The 21,651-nt window shown below is 34.6% G+C and overlaps 2 protein-coding genes across 2 annotated transcripts; both read left to right on the forward strand.

Moving 5' to 3' along the window:
* The first annotated feature begins 1,791 nt into the window (after positions 1-1,791).
* LOC107011139 (rhodanese-like domain-containing protein 6) lies at positions 1,792-9,667 on the forward strand. Its single transcript, XM_015210510.2, has 9 exons — positions 1,792-2,053; positions 2,375-2,536; positions 3,851-3,959; positions 4,103-4,301; positions 5,176-5,257; positions 5,687-5,769; positions 6,172-6,304; positions 8,253-8,415; positions 8,774-9,667. Exons 1-9 carry the CDS (start codon positions 1,889-1,891, stop codon positions 9,508-9,510), a joined length of 1,833 nt encoding a protein of 610 aa, XP_015065996.1. The 5' UTR covers positions 1,792-1,888; the 3' UTR covers positions 9,511-9,667.
* Positions 9,668-10,314: 647 nt separating this feature from the next.
* Positions 10,315-21,265, forward strand: LOC107011194 (intermediate cleaving peptidase 55, mitochondrial). The gene is made up of 14 exons (XM_015210598.2): positions 10,315-10,485; positions 10,830-10,904; positions 11,084-11,347; positions 11,550-11,642; positions 12,638-12,844; positions 13,664-13,767; positions 14,848-14,914; positions 15,027-15,134; positions 16,552-16,644; positions 17,376-17,460; positions 17,658-17,728; positions 19,803-19,858; positions 20,524-20,584; positions 20,789-21,265. Exons 1-14 carry the CDS (start codon positions 10,429-10,431, stop codon positions 20,888-20,890), a joined length of 1,443 nt encoding a protein of 480 aa, XP_015066084.1. The 5' UTR covers positions 10,315-10,428; the 3' UTR covers positions 20,891-21,265.
* The last annotated feature ends 386 nt before the right edge of the window (positions 21,266-21,651 follow it).

A 21,651-nucleotide genomic window follows, 5' to 3' on the forward strand; every position in this document is an offset into this window, starting at 1 on the left:
ACAATAGGATTTAAGTAACAACTAAAATAACATTGTATTTTAACTAACAATATAATACAATAGGTAACAAACATCTAAACAAGGTGTAAATGTACTTCACATATAAAGATTATAAAGAAAATTATGTGTTGCAACAAATTTTTTTTTCAAAATTAATTTGATTGATACTATTTAAAAATTGGAGAAGAAATTTTAAGATTTTTATGTGCCATTTTTTTAATGAATTTGCGATTTTTTTTATAGTTGAAATATGAACTTGGAAAGAAAATCATTTTGTTTTTGGAAAAATTACATGAATTAATATATTTTTATTATCTTAGTGATACTTTTTGTTTATTACCATTTATAGCAATATTGTGATAAATCTGTAATATGTATTAAAAGTGAATTATGTATGCAATATATTTGAATTATAAGTGTTTTTGAAATATATTATGTTTGTTTGGTAAAAAATTATCACATTGTATTATAAGTGTATTAAAATGTGTGATAAATGCATTATCCATCATTAAAATTTGTATTATATTTAAATAATAAATTTATCTTTGTAATATGTATTAAACTTATATTATAAATGAATTAAAAGTGGTCAAGTGAAAAAAAAATTATTGCTATAAATGATAAATATTTTTTTATTATTTTTTCCACTTGAATGATTGCAAAATAGAAGAAAAATAGAAAATGCTCATTTTTTTCATATCTAGACCTATTGTTTTTGGGTTACACATTTGCAAAATTATAACTGGATCATTTTATTGCAGCATGCATGTGTGAGTTTATACTTAATATGCATTTTTTTCGTTGCTCTTTTAATTTATCAAATTTCATGTATACATAGTCATATAGAAGTTTGTGATAATTAGAAAATCTAATGAATTTAATATATAAACCTGTTAATAATTAGAAAATCTGATAATATGAACCTGCTAATTGAGTTATAAGTAACAAAATATAAAAGTAAAATTAAGATTGTCCTATACTTTATATTTAATATAATATATAAAAAAAAACAATATGCATAAACACAAAGGATCACGTACTTACATAATTATTAATTTTAATAGAGACAAGGTATTTTAAAGAAAAGTCGTTGAAAGATAAACTTTATTAAAAAGATAAATTCAAAATACGTTAATTTTTAATTTTCATAATTTTATTTGATAATGTTGTTAGATTCTCTCATGTAACTGGAAAATCAATATATACATTCATCAAACTCGACTTTAATTTATATTTTATAAACATTGAGAAAGCCTTTTTAATAAAAAGAGCAATATTTATCCTTCGGGGTGAGCCAGTGGTTTGAGTTTGGGACTTCCATGTTGGAGGTTTTAAGTTCAAAACCTATTGCCGATGAAAGCAAGGGGTCTTGCCTTTTGGGTCGAGCTCTGCGGGTTATCTCTCCTATGTGGTTTGTGAGTTATTGCTTAGGAGCGGGGGTTCTACCCTATGCGCACCCAAAGAATAGCAACTGCGAATTTCTCGTCATAAAAAAAGAGCAATATTTTTTTTCTTGAAATAACTCAATTGACGATCAAAAATTTGATAAATAAAGAGAACACGTAATTTTTATATTTTGTGAAAATGTTAGAGTGTGTAATATTTTTTTAAATACACTTTTGTTAACACAATATTTATTCAAAAAAAATTTGTATTGATTAAAATACTAATCGAATTATATGTTATTTAAAGAAATGTCATTATTCATGTTTTAATAACGCACTTAGTTTCCAATATGAAAATAGCTCTATTATGAGATTGTTGTAATTATAAATTCTCACCAAAGATTACAACAAAATAGAGGGGCTAACTTGCAATTAAACCAAAGAAGAAGGGGTTTGCAGGATCGGAAGGAAAAAGGGTTTAAGCAAATCTCCAAGAAAGAATCATGGCATCAATGGCGAATCAAGAAGAAGATTACGGCGTGTTGTTATACTACAAGTACGCCACCATTCCCGATCTTGAAGCACTATTCAACTTCTACGAGTCCAATTGCAAGTGTCTTTCCCTCCTGGGTCGTGTCCGCCTCTCTCACAATGGCGTCAATGTCACTGTAATTTCTCTTGCTTGCCCTTATTTCCATCATTTAAATGGAATATGAAGACCCCCATTTGTTCAAAATTGTTTTTTTTGAATGTCATTTGCATTAGAGACATCATAATTTGTTTGATACTTACTAGCCATTTTTGGAGAGTCAGAACAATTTTTATATTTTTTTTTTATCTCTTATGTAGTTTAGACATAAGTAAATTTTATTTGAGTTCGAACTCCAACACTCTTTTGGGATAGGAGTATTACGCACTGAAACAATTATATTTTAGTGTGATGCGTCTCCAAGTATGATGATTCTGACCTATTTGGCGGGTTTCTGCAGGTTGGGGGCAAGTTATCTGCTTTGGAGGAGCACATTGCTGCAGTGAAGTTGAATTGTTTGTTTGAAGGGACAGACTTTAAGCTTGCTTCTTGCCATGAACCATCAAATGATAGGGTCGCCGTGGAATGTGGATTTACTTCCCTGTCCATACGTATAGTTAAGGTTGGATTACTAATTTCATCCTGTTCTATTTTTATGTTCTCATTTGCAGAAGAAGTTCATATGGTTGATTCCGATTAGTTGTCAGACTTGGTCATACCTATGGAACTTAATGCTTTCATTAGTAGCAAATTAGTAAGTTAATTGAATGAAAAACTTGTCCATGTTTTGGCCTTTTCTCTAAATAGAAGTTTGGTTGCTACTTTCTGTATGATAGAATTAAAGGTACTGCAAATGTGTGGGCAATCGGCATTGACCCTGCTACTCACTGTTCTTGACTTGCATCCTCAAAGTTACAATTCACAATTTTATTTACTGAATGTCTACCTTTGTGGGTAGAAGTTCTGCTACGACGTATAAACTCCTAAGTCATACGTATCTAATTTAGCAATTAGAAACCGAACTATAGCAAAGTTTGATATGTATAAAAAGAAAAACAAAATTGCAATGAATTTGTTAATTGTATGTATTCATTGAACTATAAGTCTCGACACCTATTGATTTTTTTTCCAAACCATATAACTTGCTAAGTAACATAGGATCAGAAGAAGCTGGAGTAATCTCCTCCAAAACCCTTAGATGATTATTTCTTTTTGAAGCCAAACCATTGGAGCAATGTCTCGGAACAATCACACTTGTGCCTACTTTGGGGGTCTAACCACACTCTGCGAGTTATTGATTTTGAAATACCGGGGACTATGGCCCTTCTACTCTAATTCCAACTTAATAATCTTTTGTTCGCAGCAGGATTCAAACCTGTCACTTGCACCTAATCCGTACTTCACAAAATTTCATCCTTGCCATTGGCCTAGCCCTTTGGGCATACCATTGGAGCAATGTAGAAATAGGCTATCTTGATACTACTCTGTCCTGATCCTATATTTCTTAAATGCTGTTGTTGGTCTTGGTCTTCGACTGGCATCTTCTACGTACGCATGATATTGTTGATATTTCTAACCAAAATAACAATAAGGGTAAATTGGGTGTCTACTAAAGAAAACCAAATGCTGCTAGCTTCGGCTATCCATTTGACTTGGCCAGCAAATCTTGGATATAATGTCTATGTGGAGTGAAACTGACTGTAATCGGGATGTTGAACTTTGTCTAGGCTAATAACAGAGCACATAGACTTTGAAATAAAAAAGTAATTGAGTAAGCATCTATTGGTGACAATAAAATGTGTTGAATTTTCTTACATGAAGAGGAAAATCTGGCTAATTTTTGTTGAGTAATTGACTTGTAGTGAAGTTTGCTTGTCTTTATCTCTTTCTTGATCGTTTTCTTTCCAAGTGATGCTAACCTCACCTTCTCACTCAGGAATTGGTAACTTTAAGTTCCTGTCCCCTGCCAAGTTCACCTCTTGATATTTCAAATGCGGGGAAGCATCTATCTGCAGCTGAATTCCACTCTGTCCTTCACAATGTTGGTTTGTGCTCCACCTCTTTGATGAAGCTTAATCAATGTGCTTTTAAGTAAACTATGATATTATTCTGATGTTCTCACATTGAGATTTGTAGGAGGAATCTGCATATTTCTCTAGTAGCTGTTTAATTTTCTGTCTTTTACCAGGGAACTCTCAAGACAAACTGATTCCAAGCAGCGATAAAGGAACTGTCCTTATTGATGCAAGGAATTTATATGAGACTAGAATCGGGAAGTTTTATACTCCAAATGTAGAGACTTTGGATCCAGAAATCCGGCAGTACAGTGACCTCCCTTCTTGGATAGATAACAACTCCGAGAAGTTGCGTGGGAACAATATTCTCATGTACGTGTTGTTCCACAACATTGTATCCTTGTTGGGTGGATTATAATTCTGATGAATTGCATGAACTATTTCTCTTATGTTCATTCTTGTGATTTTGCATTTTTATTTGATGCTATCTTATGCATTTTACATTGAGAGAAACTGTACAGGGTTTACTTCTACTCAGTTAAAGTGCTGCTGCTATCCTGCTTCACTAGTTAGTTCCCTTCAAATTTCCAGTCTCCCCTTGGCTTTATGTTACATTGCAGGAGATGATTTGTTCTAAACTTCAAATCTGTGGCATTGTGCCTTCATGTTATTATACAGCAGTGAACTAAAAACTTGTTTCCTTTTGTTGTAATCTGTGCCCTTCAACTATTATGTGTAGAACACATTGTGTTTACTGTCTAGTTGCTACAATTTGCAGCTTATTCCTCTTACTGTTTTTCTTTTAAAAAAATTGTTTTTCCCCTTTTGTTTCTTGAATATGGCTTTATGATACATTACTATCGGTAGATTTAGGTGCATGGAAAAGTGTCAGGACTAAGGAGTAATAAATGTTGGATAGTGCAACAGGCATTTAATTCAAAGTTAAGATGTTAAATAACATTGTATTGATGCTTAACTATCAAAATATACTTGAATGCAATGTAATATATTGGTAGTATAGATAATTTCTTTAGGAATATTACGATTTGGAAGGAAAAGAGTGGATGAGTAGTTGCAGAGGATAATGTGTTAAATGCATGTAATTCAGAGTTAGATGTAAAATAGCAGCACCTAGACTCTTAATTATCAGATGTAACACTGTATGAATTGCTTGCATTCTAATAATGATCTACATCCTGCTGTTGTATGAGAATCTGGGTTTTTATCGCCTGTTGATGTTTTTCAGGTACTGTACGGGAGGAATTAGATGCGAGATGGCATCAGCCTATATCAGGTCTAAAGGTGCCGGCTTTGAAAATGTTTTCCAGGTAAACTGTTAAGAAAACCAGATCTTCTAGTGCAGTTGTTTAACATTGTTGGGCCTTTCTCTGGCATTGGAAAGTTCAACTAAACTATGATTTATATTTTCTTAAGTGCTATTCTGATGAATTTGGAGTGTGAAACCTCATGTCAATGGTTAACCTTTTAAAATTTTATTTTGAAACCATGAAATTGATCTTTTAAGCTTTGCCATGGTAAGCTCGAGATTTCATAATGCTTAGATGGACGTGTTTGAAATATCCATGTTTTGCTTTCTAAAGAATTTCTTTTTGGAGAATAACCAGATCCATTTTTAAATTCCATTTTTTTTTTAGAAATTCCATTTCATGACTATCAGGATCTTTGTGATGTGGAAAAATTCTGGCTTACCGGCTAAATTATGTTTAGTGTTGATTCAAAGTATTTGCTTTCCACAGCTTTATGGTGGGATACAACGATATCTGGAGCAATTTCCTGATGGTGGTTTTTTCAGAGGAAAGAATTTTGTCTTTGATCACAGGTATGATCACTGTACTTCCATGCTTCCTAGTCAAGCCCTAGTCAGATTCTTGGTTTCACTGATCCAGCATTCTCACTGCTGTGATTACAATCTTAAACTAATACTAGGAAACATCTCCGTCCAAAATATGTGTCTCTGCACTTTATCTCAGAGGAAATAACTACAAAATAATGCAGCTCTTCATGTTGGCACATTAAGCATATAGGTCTTTCACTCGATATATTTATTTATTTCCAAAAGATGCATAATAGCAGAAACTTATTTTTTTCCTGCGTCAGTATCCATGCCATAATACTCTTTTGGGAATGCTGTGCTGGGTGTCATTTACTTTCTTTGTAGAGTATTCACCAATCACTGGAGTCATTCTCAATGTTTTGCCCTGCTTCTTTCTGATTTTTCCAGGGTTTCAGTTGGAAGCTCAGATTCAAGAATTTTGGGTACTTGTCTTCTCTGTAGTTCTCCTTTTGATGATTACTCGCCACGGACCCGGTGCACGTACTGTAGGATGCTTGTATTAATCTGTGATAATTGCCGGGTAAGTATCACTAGGAAGATTGATCTGACAATCTCTTGATTGCATTAGACAGATTGGGTACTAATAACTATTTGGTGGCTCAAAAATTCAATGCATANTGTGATAATTGCCGGGTAAGTATCACTAGGAAGATTGATCTGACAATCTCTTGATTGCATTAGATAGATTGGGTACTAATAACTATTTGGTGGCTCAAAAATTCAATGCATACTTGTCTTGTGAACTTGATTATTTGAGAAGGAATTTTCAATTGTATTTGCTTAGACTCTCATAGGAGCTCTTCATAAAGTGTGAAGATATGTGACTCCCTGCTTTTTTTGTTTTCTTTTTTCTTTTCTTTTTTTAACTAGAAACCTTCACCTGGCAGTTGCAGTTGCTTGTTAGAGATTTACTTTCTTCCAGAGGTTCTTTACTATCATTAATTATTGCAAATAGGCAGTGGTATAGGAGTGCTATGCGGCAGAAAGAGATGTAACAAAGTGGTAGGCAAGTTTCATAAGAAGGTTGTGAGACCATTAAATTTTACATTGGAATGGATGTCTTAGAAATGCGGATGTCAAGATAGATGCACGGTTATACATGATTGGGTAAAATTAGAAATCATTAACTCCGGCAATGAGCTCAAGAAGCACATATAGAGAATAGAATGAGAAGGTTGCATGAAATGATTTGACCATGCCCAACATAGACCTCTACATGCAATGTCTTGGTGTTACCACACTATCATGATTGACAATGATAAAAGGGTATGAGCTACATGTAAAGTCAATGGAGGAAAGTTGTCTTAGCTGAGCTACAATTTTTTGGAAAATTTAACAAAGACTAGAACATAATGGAAGCAAAGGATTTATATATGCAGTGCCGCATATTGGAATTTAGGCTTAATTGTTGTCATTATAGTTACATTAGGGCCAATATTTGCCAGGATTCTCAACCTCCACTTTTAGATAATCTCCAATTTACACTTCTTTCATAATGAAGAAATCCATTATTTCCAGTTTTGAAATTCATAGGATAATAGCCCCTCCTCTCTATCTTTCTCCACTTAAATACTCGGTTTGGTTCACCAGAAAGGGTTCAGACTCATGAGGTTTACTTACCCTGCAGGTGAGTCTCTAATTTACCTTTAATGACAAGTATTTGAGTTAGAATGAAAGGGGTCTGAATAGAGGGGGTTAGATAGTAAGGATTCATCTAGCTATTTCCAGCTAACCTGGGATTGAAGAATAATTGAATGGTTAATACAAACAGACAATAGCTTTCTTCTTTTAGTCCTTTGGTTGTTATGCTATCGACAGATTATGCAAGGTGAGAATGAATACTATAAAAGTATCTATAAACATGGACGCAGAAAGAAATAAAGGAAAGAGACTAGCTGCAGGATGCTTGTGTAGTACTTGAACTGTTGTTGCATGGTGTGTATATAGCAGTGATGAGTGCATGAAGCATATTCTTTGATGGTTAACAGCTAGATCTCAATTCTCAACTAATGATCGTTGCTTGTATTGCCTTAAGACCTATCTGCTGAGAAATTTTAGCATTAATTTTGGGTTCCCATCAGAAACCTTGATGATGGATATTCATTACCTAGTAAGTACTTTTGGATTGATTCTCCCAATTAATTGATGAGCAAGGCCCATCATATCTTTCATCTTTTTCTGGACTTCCGGCGAACTACTAGATATCTGCTTTCTCTTTTTATGAAATCAAATCAATTTAATAATATTGCTTTAAAGTATTTGAGTTTGATGTAACATCTATGTACCCTTTTCAAATATTCAAAGTTCCAAGTATGACATTATTACTGTAACATAATGGTCTTGTCTCAATCATCTTGGAAGTCAACTTTGTATGCTCAATTTGGGATATCAGGTGTATTTCCTTTTTGATTGTTTTGTCATCTTTTCTTCATCTCTCGTCCTTTTTGTAAATGTTTCATGTCTTGCAGGAGAAGGATTCTTCTTATGTCTGTGAACTGTGCCAGAAAAATAGCCAGTGTATTCAGCCAACTTCAGCAACAGAGTTTGACGACTCAGTGGAAGTATCAGAAGTCAGGGAGCTTGAAGCTGTCTCTACCTCGGATAGAATTGCTCCATCTCCCTTGGTTTCAGGTAATACTATGGTGTCTAGAGTATTGTCTGAGTTCAGCTTTGCATGCACTCTTTGAACTTTGATCTAAGCGAGCTGTATGACTATCCAAATATTGTAGAGTAGGTATGCACCCTATTAGTTTTGATTTAAGCCGTGCTGTTTGACAATCAAAAATTGCTATAGTACACCATCTAACATTGTCGTGTTTCTTTTATTCCTCATGGCTCAGTGTTTGTGATTGTTTCTCGAGTCCCACTCATTGTTGCCAGCACACACTTGTTTAGGAAAACTAATTCAGGGATATGTTTTTAGGATTTTTCTTTTCTCTGCTTGGTGTTTCCAAAGACCGTTGACATTATGAAGTGGAATACACTGCAGGACCCAGGACATTGCGAAAACTGAGAATTCTTTGCCTTCATGGCTTCCGCCAGAATGCTTCTGGTTTCAAAGGCAGAACTGCATCGCTGGCCAAGAAACTCAAGAGCATTGCTGAGCTTGTCTTTGTGGATGCACCTCATGAATTGTCATTCATTTATCAAATTCGTAGAAACTGTGATTCTGCTTCAGAAATGGAAAATAACCGTCCACCCTCAGAGAATTGCAGTAAAAAGTTCTCATGGTTAGTTGCACCTGATCACATGGGAAAGAACGATTCTGACTGGAAGATAGCTGATAGTCCATTTGATCCTCTTCAGTACCAGAAGCAAACTGAAGGTTTCGACAAATCAATTGCATATGTAAAAGACTTATATTCTAAAACAGACCCTTTTGATGGGATATTGGGATTTTCACAAGGAGCTGCAATGGCCGCTTTAGTTTGCCTACATCAGCAGAAGCTAAAAGGAGAGATGGAATTCAGATTTGCGATTCTGTGCTCGGGGTTTGCTGTTAATATGAACAATTGCCAGCAAGGTTCAATCAATGTTCCTTCACTTCATATATTTGGCAACGACAAGGGTAAAGATAGACAGATAGAGAACCAAGCTAGTAGACATCTTGCTTCTGTGTTTGAGAATGGCTGCTCTGTTGTTATTGAACATGACTTTGGTCATATAATTCCTACAAGACCTCCATATATAGATCAGATAAAAGAATTCCTCAAACGTTTCATGTAAGTCAAAGCCTTGATGCACATCATCTTTTGCTGTAAAAGATTTAGGGATTATACTTAAGCTTGTACTATAACATGTTAGAATTTGTATAATTGGCTTTTCTCTTTACTTCTCTCAAGATCAATTCATTCATGATCATGGGGTTGGCCCATTATAACTTCTTTTTATTTTTTAAATTTATTTTTTGGGATAATTGGCTTGTTTCCTTACTTTTCTCCACTTAACTATCAAATTTGTGAGCAACAGAATTCAAATCCGTAATGTGTAGTTAACCTACATATATCATCGGTGTTGCGCTCTTACTACTAGACCAACCCTAACCATTATAGTCTCAAGATCCTCTCGGAATGTTGACACTTTAAAAAAGAACAACTTATATAAGCATTACAATTCGTTTTAATCATTATTTTTTTTTCTAAAAAAAATTATTTTATTCATTTATGACAGATTTTTTTTTCCAGAATCTTGTGAAAACTATATAAAAACACTTTCACAATGATTAGGCAAAATTATTTTATGTTTTAAAAAGTACTTTTCTTAAAAATTATTTAACAAAAATAAATCATTTTTACTTTTTAGCCACTTAGCCAAACATACTCTCAAGCCATAAAAATATCCTCCCAAAAACGAAAAAGAGAAAAAGAAAATGAGGGTTAAAATGTTAACGAGGAAGGTAAAAGTGAGGGTTTTCTGCTGTTTCGTCAAAAAGAAGGGCGTCAAATCTGAAATAGTATAAATATTAGGACGAAATAGATAATTAAATATTTAATGGGTCGCTACTTCAAATATAAGAAGTCATAGGGACCTTAAACCCCAAAGGGAGAAAAGTCAAGAAACACATAACAAAGGAACCACAGTTCTGGACCTAGTACCCCAGTCAAGAAGACGAACAAGAACAAGAAACAAGAAACAAGAAACAACATGCAGGCTCTCCGAAGAAACCCACTTCACAAAATCTCATCAAGACTACTTAATCAAGTTTGTTTATCTTTTCTTTTACTCTTCCTATGAACCTTGTCTGTTTCACTTCCAATTCTTGTTTTTGAGTTAGTAGTTTACATATATTGAGATATTGCATATTTCTTGAGGGCATTGAATTAATGAATATATTCAAAACTTCCATCCCATTTACCCCCCTGTTCGCAAAATTTAATCTTGAGTACTTTTGTTTTTGCAATGTAGTGGATTTCCCCCTCTTTCTTGGGTAAACTATGGTTTATTTTTGTTTAAAGTTTGATTTCTGATGTCAAGATTTAGTAAGTCTTTTTCTTATTCAATTTATTTTGGTTTCCTGCTTATATAATATGATTTGGATATGATAGGTAGTCAAAACCAGTGCATATTCTACCAAGAAAGTTTATGATGCTGGGCAGCCAACTCCTGCCACTCACCCTCAGGTAATTCAACACTGCATATGTAGCATTGATACTTGGTAACATGGAATTAGGGCTTTTGACATTAACAAAAGATAAAGATTGAGTAAAATTTAATTCTCGTTTCCTTTTCTTGTACCCACCTTTCTCTGGAACACTCTGTTGGGAATAACAGTAAAATGTTGTTATGTAATTGCATGCAGTTAATGAAGGAAGGGGAGATTACTCCTGGCATTACCAGTGAAGAATATATGCAGAGAAGGAAGAAACTATTGGACTTCCTTCCGGAGAATAGTTTAGCAATTGTTGCAGCTGCTCCTACAAAAATGATGACCGATGTTGTACCTTACAATTTTAGGCAGGATGCTGACTATTTATACATCACTGGATGCCAACAACCTGGTGGTGTTGCAGTTCTAGGGCATGACTGTGGTTTATGCATGTTCATGCCAGAACCAAGCCTACAGGTACTTCCAGAATCATTCACTTGCCTTGTTTTTGTTGACAGGAAGCTGTTAATAAGAGGAAAGCTTTGTCATATTTATAGAACAAATATCTCAATTTTAGTAACATTTTTTTTAGATTCAGCCACTACTATGGTATTATGGTTCGTGTAGATTGTATAAAGTTAAAGATTGCTTCAAGTTTTAAAGTCAGAAGTATTTTTAGGACGTTCTTTGGCAAGGAGAAGTGGCTGGAGTTGATGCAGCTCTAGATATATTCAAGGCTGACCTTGCTTACCCCATTAGCAGATTGCCTGAGGTAAAACTTTTTTAAAGTATTGCCTGAGGTAAAACTTTTTTACAGTGTCGTATCTACAACTGCAAATAAGTTTGAGATTCTTGTTAGAAGCAAATACCTCTCATATTGATTAGTAAAACGGCATAGAGTAACATCCTTTCTATTGTGGAACCCTATAATCTTTCTTCCTCTTGATTATGGAATTTACTGTTAGAAATTGGACCTATAAAGATATCTTATAGATACTCTAACTGTTGCTAAATCCTTAGAATGGATTGCTGTGCAAAACTCCTTTTTCTCTTTTCTTTCCTGGAAAAAAATAGTTTTTCTCCTTAATATGTGTAAAAGGTATAGCTGGAACAAAGTGGACGGACTGTCAAAGTTTTCACATATATAGAAGTCAGGCTTGCCTTACCTAAAAAACTTCATGTTTGACAGGACCTATCACTGGATGTAACTTCTCCTCATAATATGTGAAATCAAGCAGGCATCATGTTAGGATGGGTTGAGAATATAATATTATGAGCATGAAATCGAAGAGTGAAGGTTAACACTTTGCTTTAAGGAGAGTGGACACTGATTTCTAAAAGGAAACTAGGATGATTTAGGCAGAGGGAACATTTTTTGTTAGGCTGTTTGGTTAACCTCTTAGACCATGTAACAAGAATTAGTATTTAGATTGACAACACAGAGGACAGGAAAGGAAGATGTATATATGACCTAGTGTTATTTATAGAGAACCGTATTATGGGTAGATTCTCTACTTATCATATACCAATTCCATATGAGCTTAAATCCGGGAACATCAATGAACTTTTTCCTTACAAAAAAGTATAGGAAATGAAGATCTGACACACATATCATGATTATTTATATACTATATGTCAAAAAGGGAAGTATGCCAGTAATTTCCTTCGTAGCTGTCTTTCCTGTACATGCTTCAGTGTAGTCACTTTATTTTAGTTGCTCCCATGCAGTAATTTCTCTTTTCTCTAATTTTTGGCTGGACTTGTCAGATGCTTTCCAGGATGATAGAAAGTTCTTCTATTGTGTTCCATAATGTGAAGACAACGACTTCATCTTACATGGAACTAGAGGCCTATAGAAAAGCAGTAAACAATTGCAAAGTAAAAGATTTCTCAGTTTACACTCATGAAGCCCGGCTGGTGAAGTCTCCAGCAGAGCTTAAATTGATGAGAGATTCTGCATCAGTAGCTTGTCAGGTAATGGTAGTTCTTTTTCTGATTGCACATGGAAAATCATCTCTGAGTTATAGAGATGGATAGATAGAGTACATCTGGCTTAACTTTTATATGTTTATTTGTCTTCTTCTGAAGTTGATACTCTTCAGGCAGTTAACATGTCACAAGGGTATTGAGATATGACCGAGATTGTTTCAAAATTATAAAAAGCATTGTTTGGATATCAGCTGATGGCATCTTAAGTGACATGTTTGTCATTTTATTATATGACTAATTTTCTTTAAAAGGTAAAAATAGGTGTTTGCATTTTCCTTTATTTCCTCTTCTTATTTCATGTCAAGGATGGTGTCTTCAGGTTGAAGATACTACATTCTGAAGATCCTGAAGTTATTCAAAAAAGGAAAAATGTATAGATAAAAGGATCATTAGTGTAATAGAAGACTGTTCTTAATATTCCAAAAAATTGGAGTCTGTACTTGCTTAGTTGGGTAAACACATTCTGCTCTAATTGAGAAGGAACTGTTCTTGCACGTACAATTCTTTTTTTGATAATGTGATTCTGTGTTTAGTAGTTCAGAAGTTCTAGGCATGCTTAAAGAAAGATGTGAATGTACTATCTGTTCATCCTATTTCACAATCATGATTTGCATTTTTGCTTAGGAGAGACTGGTCCGGAAAATGTTTCTTCCTATTCCTGAAACTTGTATGCAGTTGTCTAGCAATATAGCTGGGTGTTATATGTGAGTGTTGATATTTTCCTCTCACTAGTTCAGTCCTTATTTATACTGTATAAAAGTTAGTTTTTGTTTCTTGATGTTCTAATGTATATGTTTTTGGTAGGCGCTTATCCATACAATGCTGTACTCGAAGTTGTTTCCTGATGAAGGAATGCTGTCAGCCAAATTCGAATATGAATGCAGAGTTAGAGGTGCCCAAAGAATGGCGTAAGTTTTTCTTGTATTATGTTTGGAAGTTTGTATTTAGAGAGCGGAGCAGCTTGCAATTTTTTAAAGTATTTTAGTCTAGCATGGGTTGCAGCAGAGTGAATCAAAATGCATTTTCCTCATATCTAAATATGCGATTGATTTTCTTATTCTTCTATTCTCTGAGTTTTCTTATAGTTTTTTTTTTNAATTTTTTAAAGTATTTTAGTCTAGCATGGGTTGCAGCAGAGTGAATCAAAATGCATTTTCCTCGTATCTAAATATGCGATTGATTTTCTTATTCTTCTATTCTCTGAGTTTTCTTATAGTTTTTTTTTTTTTTTTTTAAACTGGTAATGTTGTATTCCTCAGCAATTATGTATGTTGGTGTTATGGTCCCCTGATATATATCTGGTTATGGCGATGCAATATGAAATCTGAAGTTTCTTCTTACGACCTTTGGTGCTTGTTCGTTAAGAGAGAACTTGCAATCTCTTGAGTTAAAGTACTCAAAACCTTAAATTACTTTTCTGCTTGCATTTCCCAAGACAAACAGACAATTTAAATACAACACTTAAAAGATAATTACCCCTAGAAACTAGGACAGGACTTTCTGACATTACTGGAATGAAAAACTGCACTATAACAAGAAAATAAGAACTACTAAAAGGAAATAACTACTTCTAAAAAGAAATAACTAATGCTTTAACTATTGGATGACTAAGGAGTGATAACAGCTGGAGACCTCCAGAAAGGTTTTAACAAGCTAAAACAAGAGATTAATTACCGTAAACCTAAAGGATCTACTAACTGTTCAGCATTTTCTATTCAATGTTCTTTACACCAAAAGTAGAAAGTTGATATTCAGCTCCCTTTGATTTTTTAAATGTTGTTGAATCTATCTTCAAAGCTTCTTCCATTCCTCTCCCTCGAGATAGTTCACCAGATACAGTGTGGGATTAATCTCCACCCATTCGTCTTGTTTTGCTTCCCCCTCTCCTAATCTAACAACTTCAGTTTCCTTACTGTTTTCCATTTTAGTCGTTCTTCTAGCTGAGATCGTGTCAAAGATTATACATTTTCCCTCTTTCTGTTCCGCAGGTTTAACCCTGTTGTTGGTGGCGGACCTAATGGAAGTGTCATTCATTATTCTCGTAATGACCAGAAAGTATGTTTAGTATCTTCAAACGCAGTTGGATTTGAATATCAAGCATATTGAATACAACTATCTAATTTGTTGTTTTAACAGATTGAAGATGGGGACTTTGTTGTTTTAACAGATTAAAGATGGTAACCTTGTCTTGATGGATGTCGGATGCGAGCTTCATGGTTATGTCAGTGATCTTACTCGTACTTGGCCACCCTTTGGCAAATTTTCTCCTGTTCATGTAAGTACAGCAACTCTGATTTACTTCAGTTCCCCCCTCCCCTCTCCCGCGCGCTCATGCGCGCACACATGTCAAAGCCTGGGTCCTGCATGTGATAACCCTATTAGCTGATCAAAGTTCCACACAACCTCCCATTTCAGAAAGAATGCACTGATCATCAATTCAAACCCCAAAAGTCTTCCCAAAAAAAATCTAGAAAGTCAAATAGTAAAATGAAAACCATCAGGTGATGTACCCTAGAAGCTCTTGCTTCACCCTCCAGATGAATACCATACTATTGCATCTTTCCATTTTTGATTGGTAAACTATTGCATCTTTCACTAGTGGAAAGTTTCATTAATCTAGAAAGTCCAAACTACTGATATTTCCATATATTCTCAAGATTATGTTTGTCAAGTACTTAATATGATAGTCCCTGGTCTGGTGAAAAATATAGTGCAACTCCCAATTTGCTAACTTCTTTCATCAAATTCCTTAGTCAATTGAAAAGATAAAACATATTTTTGCTTAAACCATAACCAAGACATTCCAGAGTTCTTTCTAACCATTTTATTATCTTTACCAGTTAAGCTCTCTAACGTCGAGTTTTCTTGTTGATAAATATTAAGAGCTCCCAGTATTGTCTTTAAACTGGATTCATGTTTTACCAACATCCATAACCAACTTATGTGAAGATGCTGAAAATTATTTAGACAGAGGGTAGTAATGAAGAGGAGCTTATGCAGGTGAAGATATAAAATGGCTGCGCATTTTCCACCCATTGCATCAATCCTGAGATCTGAGTTTAGTGAAGACCACTCATAATAACTAGGTATATCTTCTCAGTATGGAACCTGAGATTCTGCTTTCTATGTGTAGTAGATGTACCCTATGGGCATTTTTCTGAACACTCTTTATTCCAGTACTAACCTAGCACCCCACAACAAATTTTTTACCTGGTCTGGATGTCCAGCTAGACAATTTTGCTGAACTGCAGTCTTATGTGAAGCACCATAACCTTAGGAGAGAATAAAACTGACGTGTTTTTCACATGAGAATTTGCACATCATATGCTCATTGACAGCCACTAAATTTGAGCACTGGATCCAATGCTTGGGCTGCCAGCCCAGACTTATCCACCTCGATCCTAATATGTTGGAATCCTTGCTACACAGAAAAGGTTTTCAAAAGCTAGATATTAATTTCCAGCACTTCAAATTTGCTGGTATGAGTTCTGAATCAATTCCAGATCTTCGATGGCCATGAGAATGATAATAAAATCTGTTCCTAATAAACAACAAAATCTTGATTTATTTCTTTACAGATTATGCTTGCGAAATAAATATGGCTTTGATTGCTAACTTTTCTGTGGTATAATCTCTCTACATATTTATTGGCTGGAACTTGGTGTTAAGATCCATTGGTCTGTACCTTCCAGGAAGAACTTTATGATCTTATTTTGGAGACAAACAAGGAATGCGTGGAGATGTGCAGACCTGGCACAAGGATCCGAGAAATACACCGCTACTCGGTACTTTTTAGTTGATCTGTAACTTCTTTTGTTTTATATTCCAGGGATTGGTGGGATTAGGAATTTGATTCTTTTCTTTCTTCTTGCCTTCAACTTTCATAGTGTTATGAGCCAATTATGTTGCAAGTTACATTGGTAGTCCAGTCTCAGTGATCTAATTTTGGGTACAGTTGGTTACATCAGATCTTATTTGTCTTTTGCCTGATTGTCAAGTTACGCTGACTATCTCCCCACCCAAGTTGTGGATAGCAACGTAACTTTGAGATTTGCATTTGCATGAGCTGAGATAAATGAGGCTTAACGGTATTTTTGAAGATGTGGTCAAAGTTTAATTCCTTTTAAGGCTTAGTTTAGTGATGTAATGTTGGAGAGAGTCAGATGCCTTTTGGTTGCCTCTTCTTTGATTTGAAAATTGTATTTTTTCATATATGATGAATAGTAATGCTTCAGTAAAAGGTAAACTAGTGTGCTTTGGAACTGATTCTCAGTGAAGGGTAGCATTACTTGGTTAATGCAAATGATTGTTTTGCTTTTTTACATAAGGGTCATTGTTTGTGTTTGTTGTTAGGGCAGCTTATTAAAAAGGTCTTATTACTGTTCAAGATATGAGGATGTTATGATATACATTCTGTAGTGAGTAATTGTCCTATACCAGCACATTCTTTCTTTTTAGATATTTTTAAGCTGTGCCAAGGTCTTATTCTTGCTTTTTTTGTTTTGATGTGGGATAGGAAGAAAAGCTGCGAAGAGGATTCAAGGAGATTGGGATACTAAAAAATGATAGGAGATATGCATTGTTAAATCCTACGAATATAGGTTATTCCTTTAATCCCTTACTCTTCCACTGTATATATAAGAACACTGCATGTGCAATAGCAGCAGATATTTGCTCCCTTTCAGATTGTCCTCTCAGTTATTATTCCTATTGTGATTTTTTTTGCTGAAAAGACAAGCAAATTCTTGTGCCACTGCGACCATCTCTGAATGAACTATGGATTGCCTCATAATTCCAGGTCATTATCTAGGAATGGACGTTCATGATTCTTCTTCAATTGGATATGATCGACCTCTGAAACCTGGTGTAGTAAGTTTCCTCCCTTACAGATGATTACTTTGATTTCTGAAAATAATTGGGGAAGTGCAAGGTAAGCAAAATAAATTGGTTGTCATTCTTTTGAAAACCTCCTCGCGAATGAACTCCAGAGAGTTGTCATTTGGAAACAAATGAGAACTGCAACATTCTTTTTCAGCAATTTACAATAAGTTTTTCCCAATGGATAATTCGGACATTCTCTCCTTGATTGTTGAATGAATTACAATATAAACCCACTAACCATGCTGCTTATGATTTTAGAGCCATATAGTCAAAGTTCTATAGAAATGTGAAGTGTTACAACAGGAAGTTGCATGATGATATGTATGCATAGTTTCTTTACTGGTTGTCATATGCTCCTCTTTGGTCCTATTGCAGCCTCTAATTATTTTTGTTGAAACAGGTAAACATATTTGTAAATTAATAACAAGCTACACAAAGGGCATGTAGTCCCCATATTTACATCCAATATGAGCAAAAAAACTAAGCTCCGAGTCCTTAATCTTCTCATAAGGAATCTAGTACATCGAAAATAGATTCTGAATCTTCCATTGAAATATGTTTTCACAAGAAAAAAAGAAAAACTCTAAACATTTCATCGTTAGTTCCTGAAAATTGATGATTTTAACTTCAAAGCAACTATGGTTTTTCTCTCCCCACACAGTCCATCATTGCAGGCGGGGACAGTTTTCCATCTCTCTTTCAGATGAGAAGGATTGGCATCTCTTTCTAATTTTGATCACTTCTACAGTAGACTAGTAGTTAGAGGGAGAAATCAAATTTCCGAAATGAAGTTGGTAGAAGGTTGCTTAGGTCAGGGTAGCACACATTTGCTTAATAATGATTTTTGAAATCTCTGACGGTTCAATCAAGCAGAAGATCGGAATATCTTTTTACTTTTCTCTCTAGGTGTGTTTTCATTTATTAATTTGAAATGAACAATTCCTAGACCCCTTACTTCATTAACCCGGCTTCATATGCGATCTGATTTTTGTTAGTGATAAAGGTTTCTTTCCTGGTGTGTCTGTTCTTTATGTCTTAAAAATAAATTTCTTGTATATCTTATCATTCTGAGTCACTAGGAACGTTTATTCCTGTGGGAATTGTAATGTTATATGCAGTTGCAGTAAAAAATTTAGTAGCGCGTCCATCTTATTTTCATGTTGGTAGTACAAACTGCTCTTATACTTGATGTATAATCCATTTCATGATAAGTACCTCACTCTTGTGAAAGCTACTTAACGTCCAACATGCTTGCTTCTTAGTAGGAAAAATTAGTAGTTATCCCATTGCGTTCCTTTCTACCATCCATCGAATCATAGAAAATTGGAATATGCTCCCAACCTGTCTGATATGACAGGAAAACATATGAAATATATATATCAAGTCAAATGTTTTATATAAAACTACTGATTGCAACTCCAATGATACAACTAATTGGTGTTGGTGTAGATGTAAGTTATAATGTTATACATATGCTTTTTCTGAGGTCTATAGTGCCAGAGATATCTGAACTGTGCATGTGTTTTTTGGTCTTTCAACTTTTCTCGAAACTACTATATTTTGAACAAGAAGCACCATGAACATTCTACTCAGAGGTTCTTACTTTGTATAATTCTTGGTGATCATGTCTGAGGAAAAGTATGCTAATTTGGCATTACATCTATATTAGATGAAGCACATAGCTTAGGATTGTCCTGCGGTTATGTGCATGTTATTGTTTTCGTACCTCGGACTCTTGGAATATGTGTTCACTCTGTGCATTTGTACATCTGGCATTTGGACAAAGTCATGACCAATTGTGAGACATGCTTTACACTTTTTGTAAATGTGATGAAGGAGATGCATATGACCCAAAATGACCAGATGAAATCAGACAAACTAAAGCTAAATAGTATCGGATAAAATTGCCAGGTCATTAGACATTTGTTAGCTCCTGCTCTCTCTGGTGGTGTCTACATTATTACTGACCACAAAAATAGAAGAGTCCTTCTGATGTCAGCTTCTAATTACTTGTGATTTCTGCAAGAGCCTCTAATCGATCTTCATGGACTTTTATATGTAGGTCATCACAATTGAACCAGGAGTATACATCCCTCCATTGGTTGATTGTCCAGAAAGGTATACTTGTTACATTATCAAATTGATGTTCCTTTCAACATGCATTCAGATTTCTGTATCTTAGATCATCCTCGAGTTCCTTGGAGATTCTCAGTTTATTGAACTGGTCCTATCTGTCAAAATGTGTTGTGGTGGATGAATGAAGAATTACTCTTTTATGCATAAAAGGTAGAGAATCATATGACAATGTATTTTCTAGGTTGGTCAGGTAGATCTTGTAGGTCAAATCAACTGTTGCAAATCTCTTAGAGTTGTAACCTGTAGCAGTATTAGTCATTTCGAGTAATTGTAGAAAAGAGTCCCAGTTAGGTTGGGGTTTCAGTGAATGACTAAAGGCTAATTATGTTCAACCAAGACTGGTATCAGCAACCTTCAATTCGAAATTTCTTTTGCAAGATTTAAAAAAGATTCCCCACCTCGAAATAAATATTCTATAGCAATGGCATTCTCAGGTTGTCCGGTTCAAGAAAAAATTGTTGCTTTGTTGTAAAATAAGAATAATTGCTCACTTTAACTAAGTAGCTATCAAATTTAAATTTCTGTTGCCTGGTGATTCATCTGTAGTTAAGGAGCTAGAAGGCACACTTTTTTCCTTAGAAATCGTTATTTTACTTGCACTTCTATGTACTTAAATCTCATCATTTATAATCGCTTTTGTCAATCAGGTTCCGTGGCATTGGCATAAGAATTGAAGATGAAGTCCTTATTACTGAGTCGGGGTATGAGGTATGTTGGCATAAGTTGTTCATTTGCTTTTAAGGCTTAAGCAACCATATGGCTCCTCTGACCCTTTGATTATGTAAGAAACTAATTATTAGCACTCAAAAGATTAAGTTGGTTTTATGGCATTGTGAGTAGGTGTCTGATGGTCGATGAATCTTTAGCCATAGGTCTGACAATTATGCCAATTTTCTACCTCTCTGGATACAGGTCCTAACTGCTTCCATACCAAAGGAAATTAAACACCTCGAGTCCTTGTTGAACAACTTTGCCAGTGGAGGGGTAACAGACACTGGAGCTGCTCTCAGTTAGTTTGCTTTTAAATCTCCACGCCTCGACACAAGTAACAATTTATTTTTATTTTTTTTAAAAAAGCAAGCAGCAGCAGAATCCAAGTGGTTCATGTTTGTTTTCTTCAGAAACTCATGTGTTCCTTGTTCTTTTCAGAGCCATTTGTACTCTAGTAGCTAAAATTGAATCGTTGAATAATAATTTTTGTGTTATTTGTTCCGTATGATTTTCTAGCAAGAACAATTGCATGGACTTTTCCTTCTATAGAATAAGTTGAAGGCTCATTTGGAACTTGGAAGCATTTCTTCGACATGTAGTGTTATATCTTCTAAATATCATAGATATATGTACACTTTGAATTCATTTTATAAAGGGTCTAGATACCAAAATTGGTAATTTCTTCCTCATAATATTGCTTTAGGGATACTAAGGTTTTTATCTCTCAGTTATTGATAAATTCTATGTTTGGTTTTCTTCCATTCGAATTGTTATCGGAGATAAGAAATTATTTCCTTGGTGGAAAGGAAAGATTAAATGGAGTGGAGTTGGTGGTTGCCTTTATTAAGTAGAGCTATCAATTGGTCAGCCACACTATAATAATTGTAAGCTTGTCAGGCTGGTTGTTGTTTGTGGTTAAATATAATGTGTAATGACTATTGCAGAGATTCCTATTACTGCTATAAGCACATAACAGTAATAAATATTCATCCACATTTGTTCAGCACAAGTATTGACACCTTCGTACTCTGTAAAGTTGTACTTTTTCAATGCGGTGTAATCAG

The sequence above is a fragment of the Solanum pennellii genome, chromosome 1 (genome assembly GCF_001406875.1).
Source record: "Solanum pennellii chromosome 1, SPENNV200".
Lineage (NCBI taxonomy): Eukaryota > Viridiplantae > Streptophyta > Magnoliopsida > Solanales > Solanaceae > Solanum > Solanum pennellii.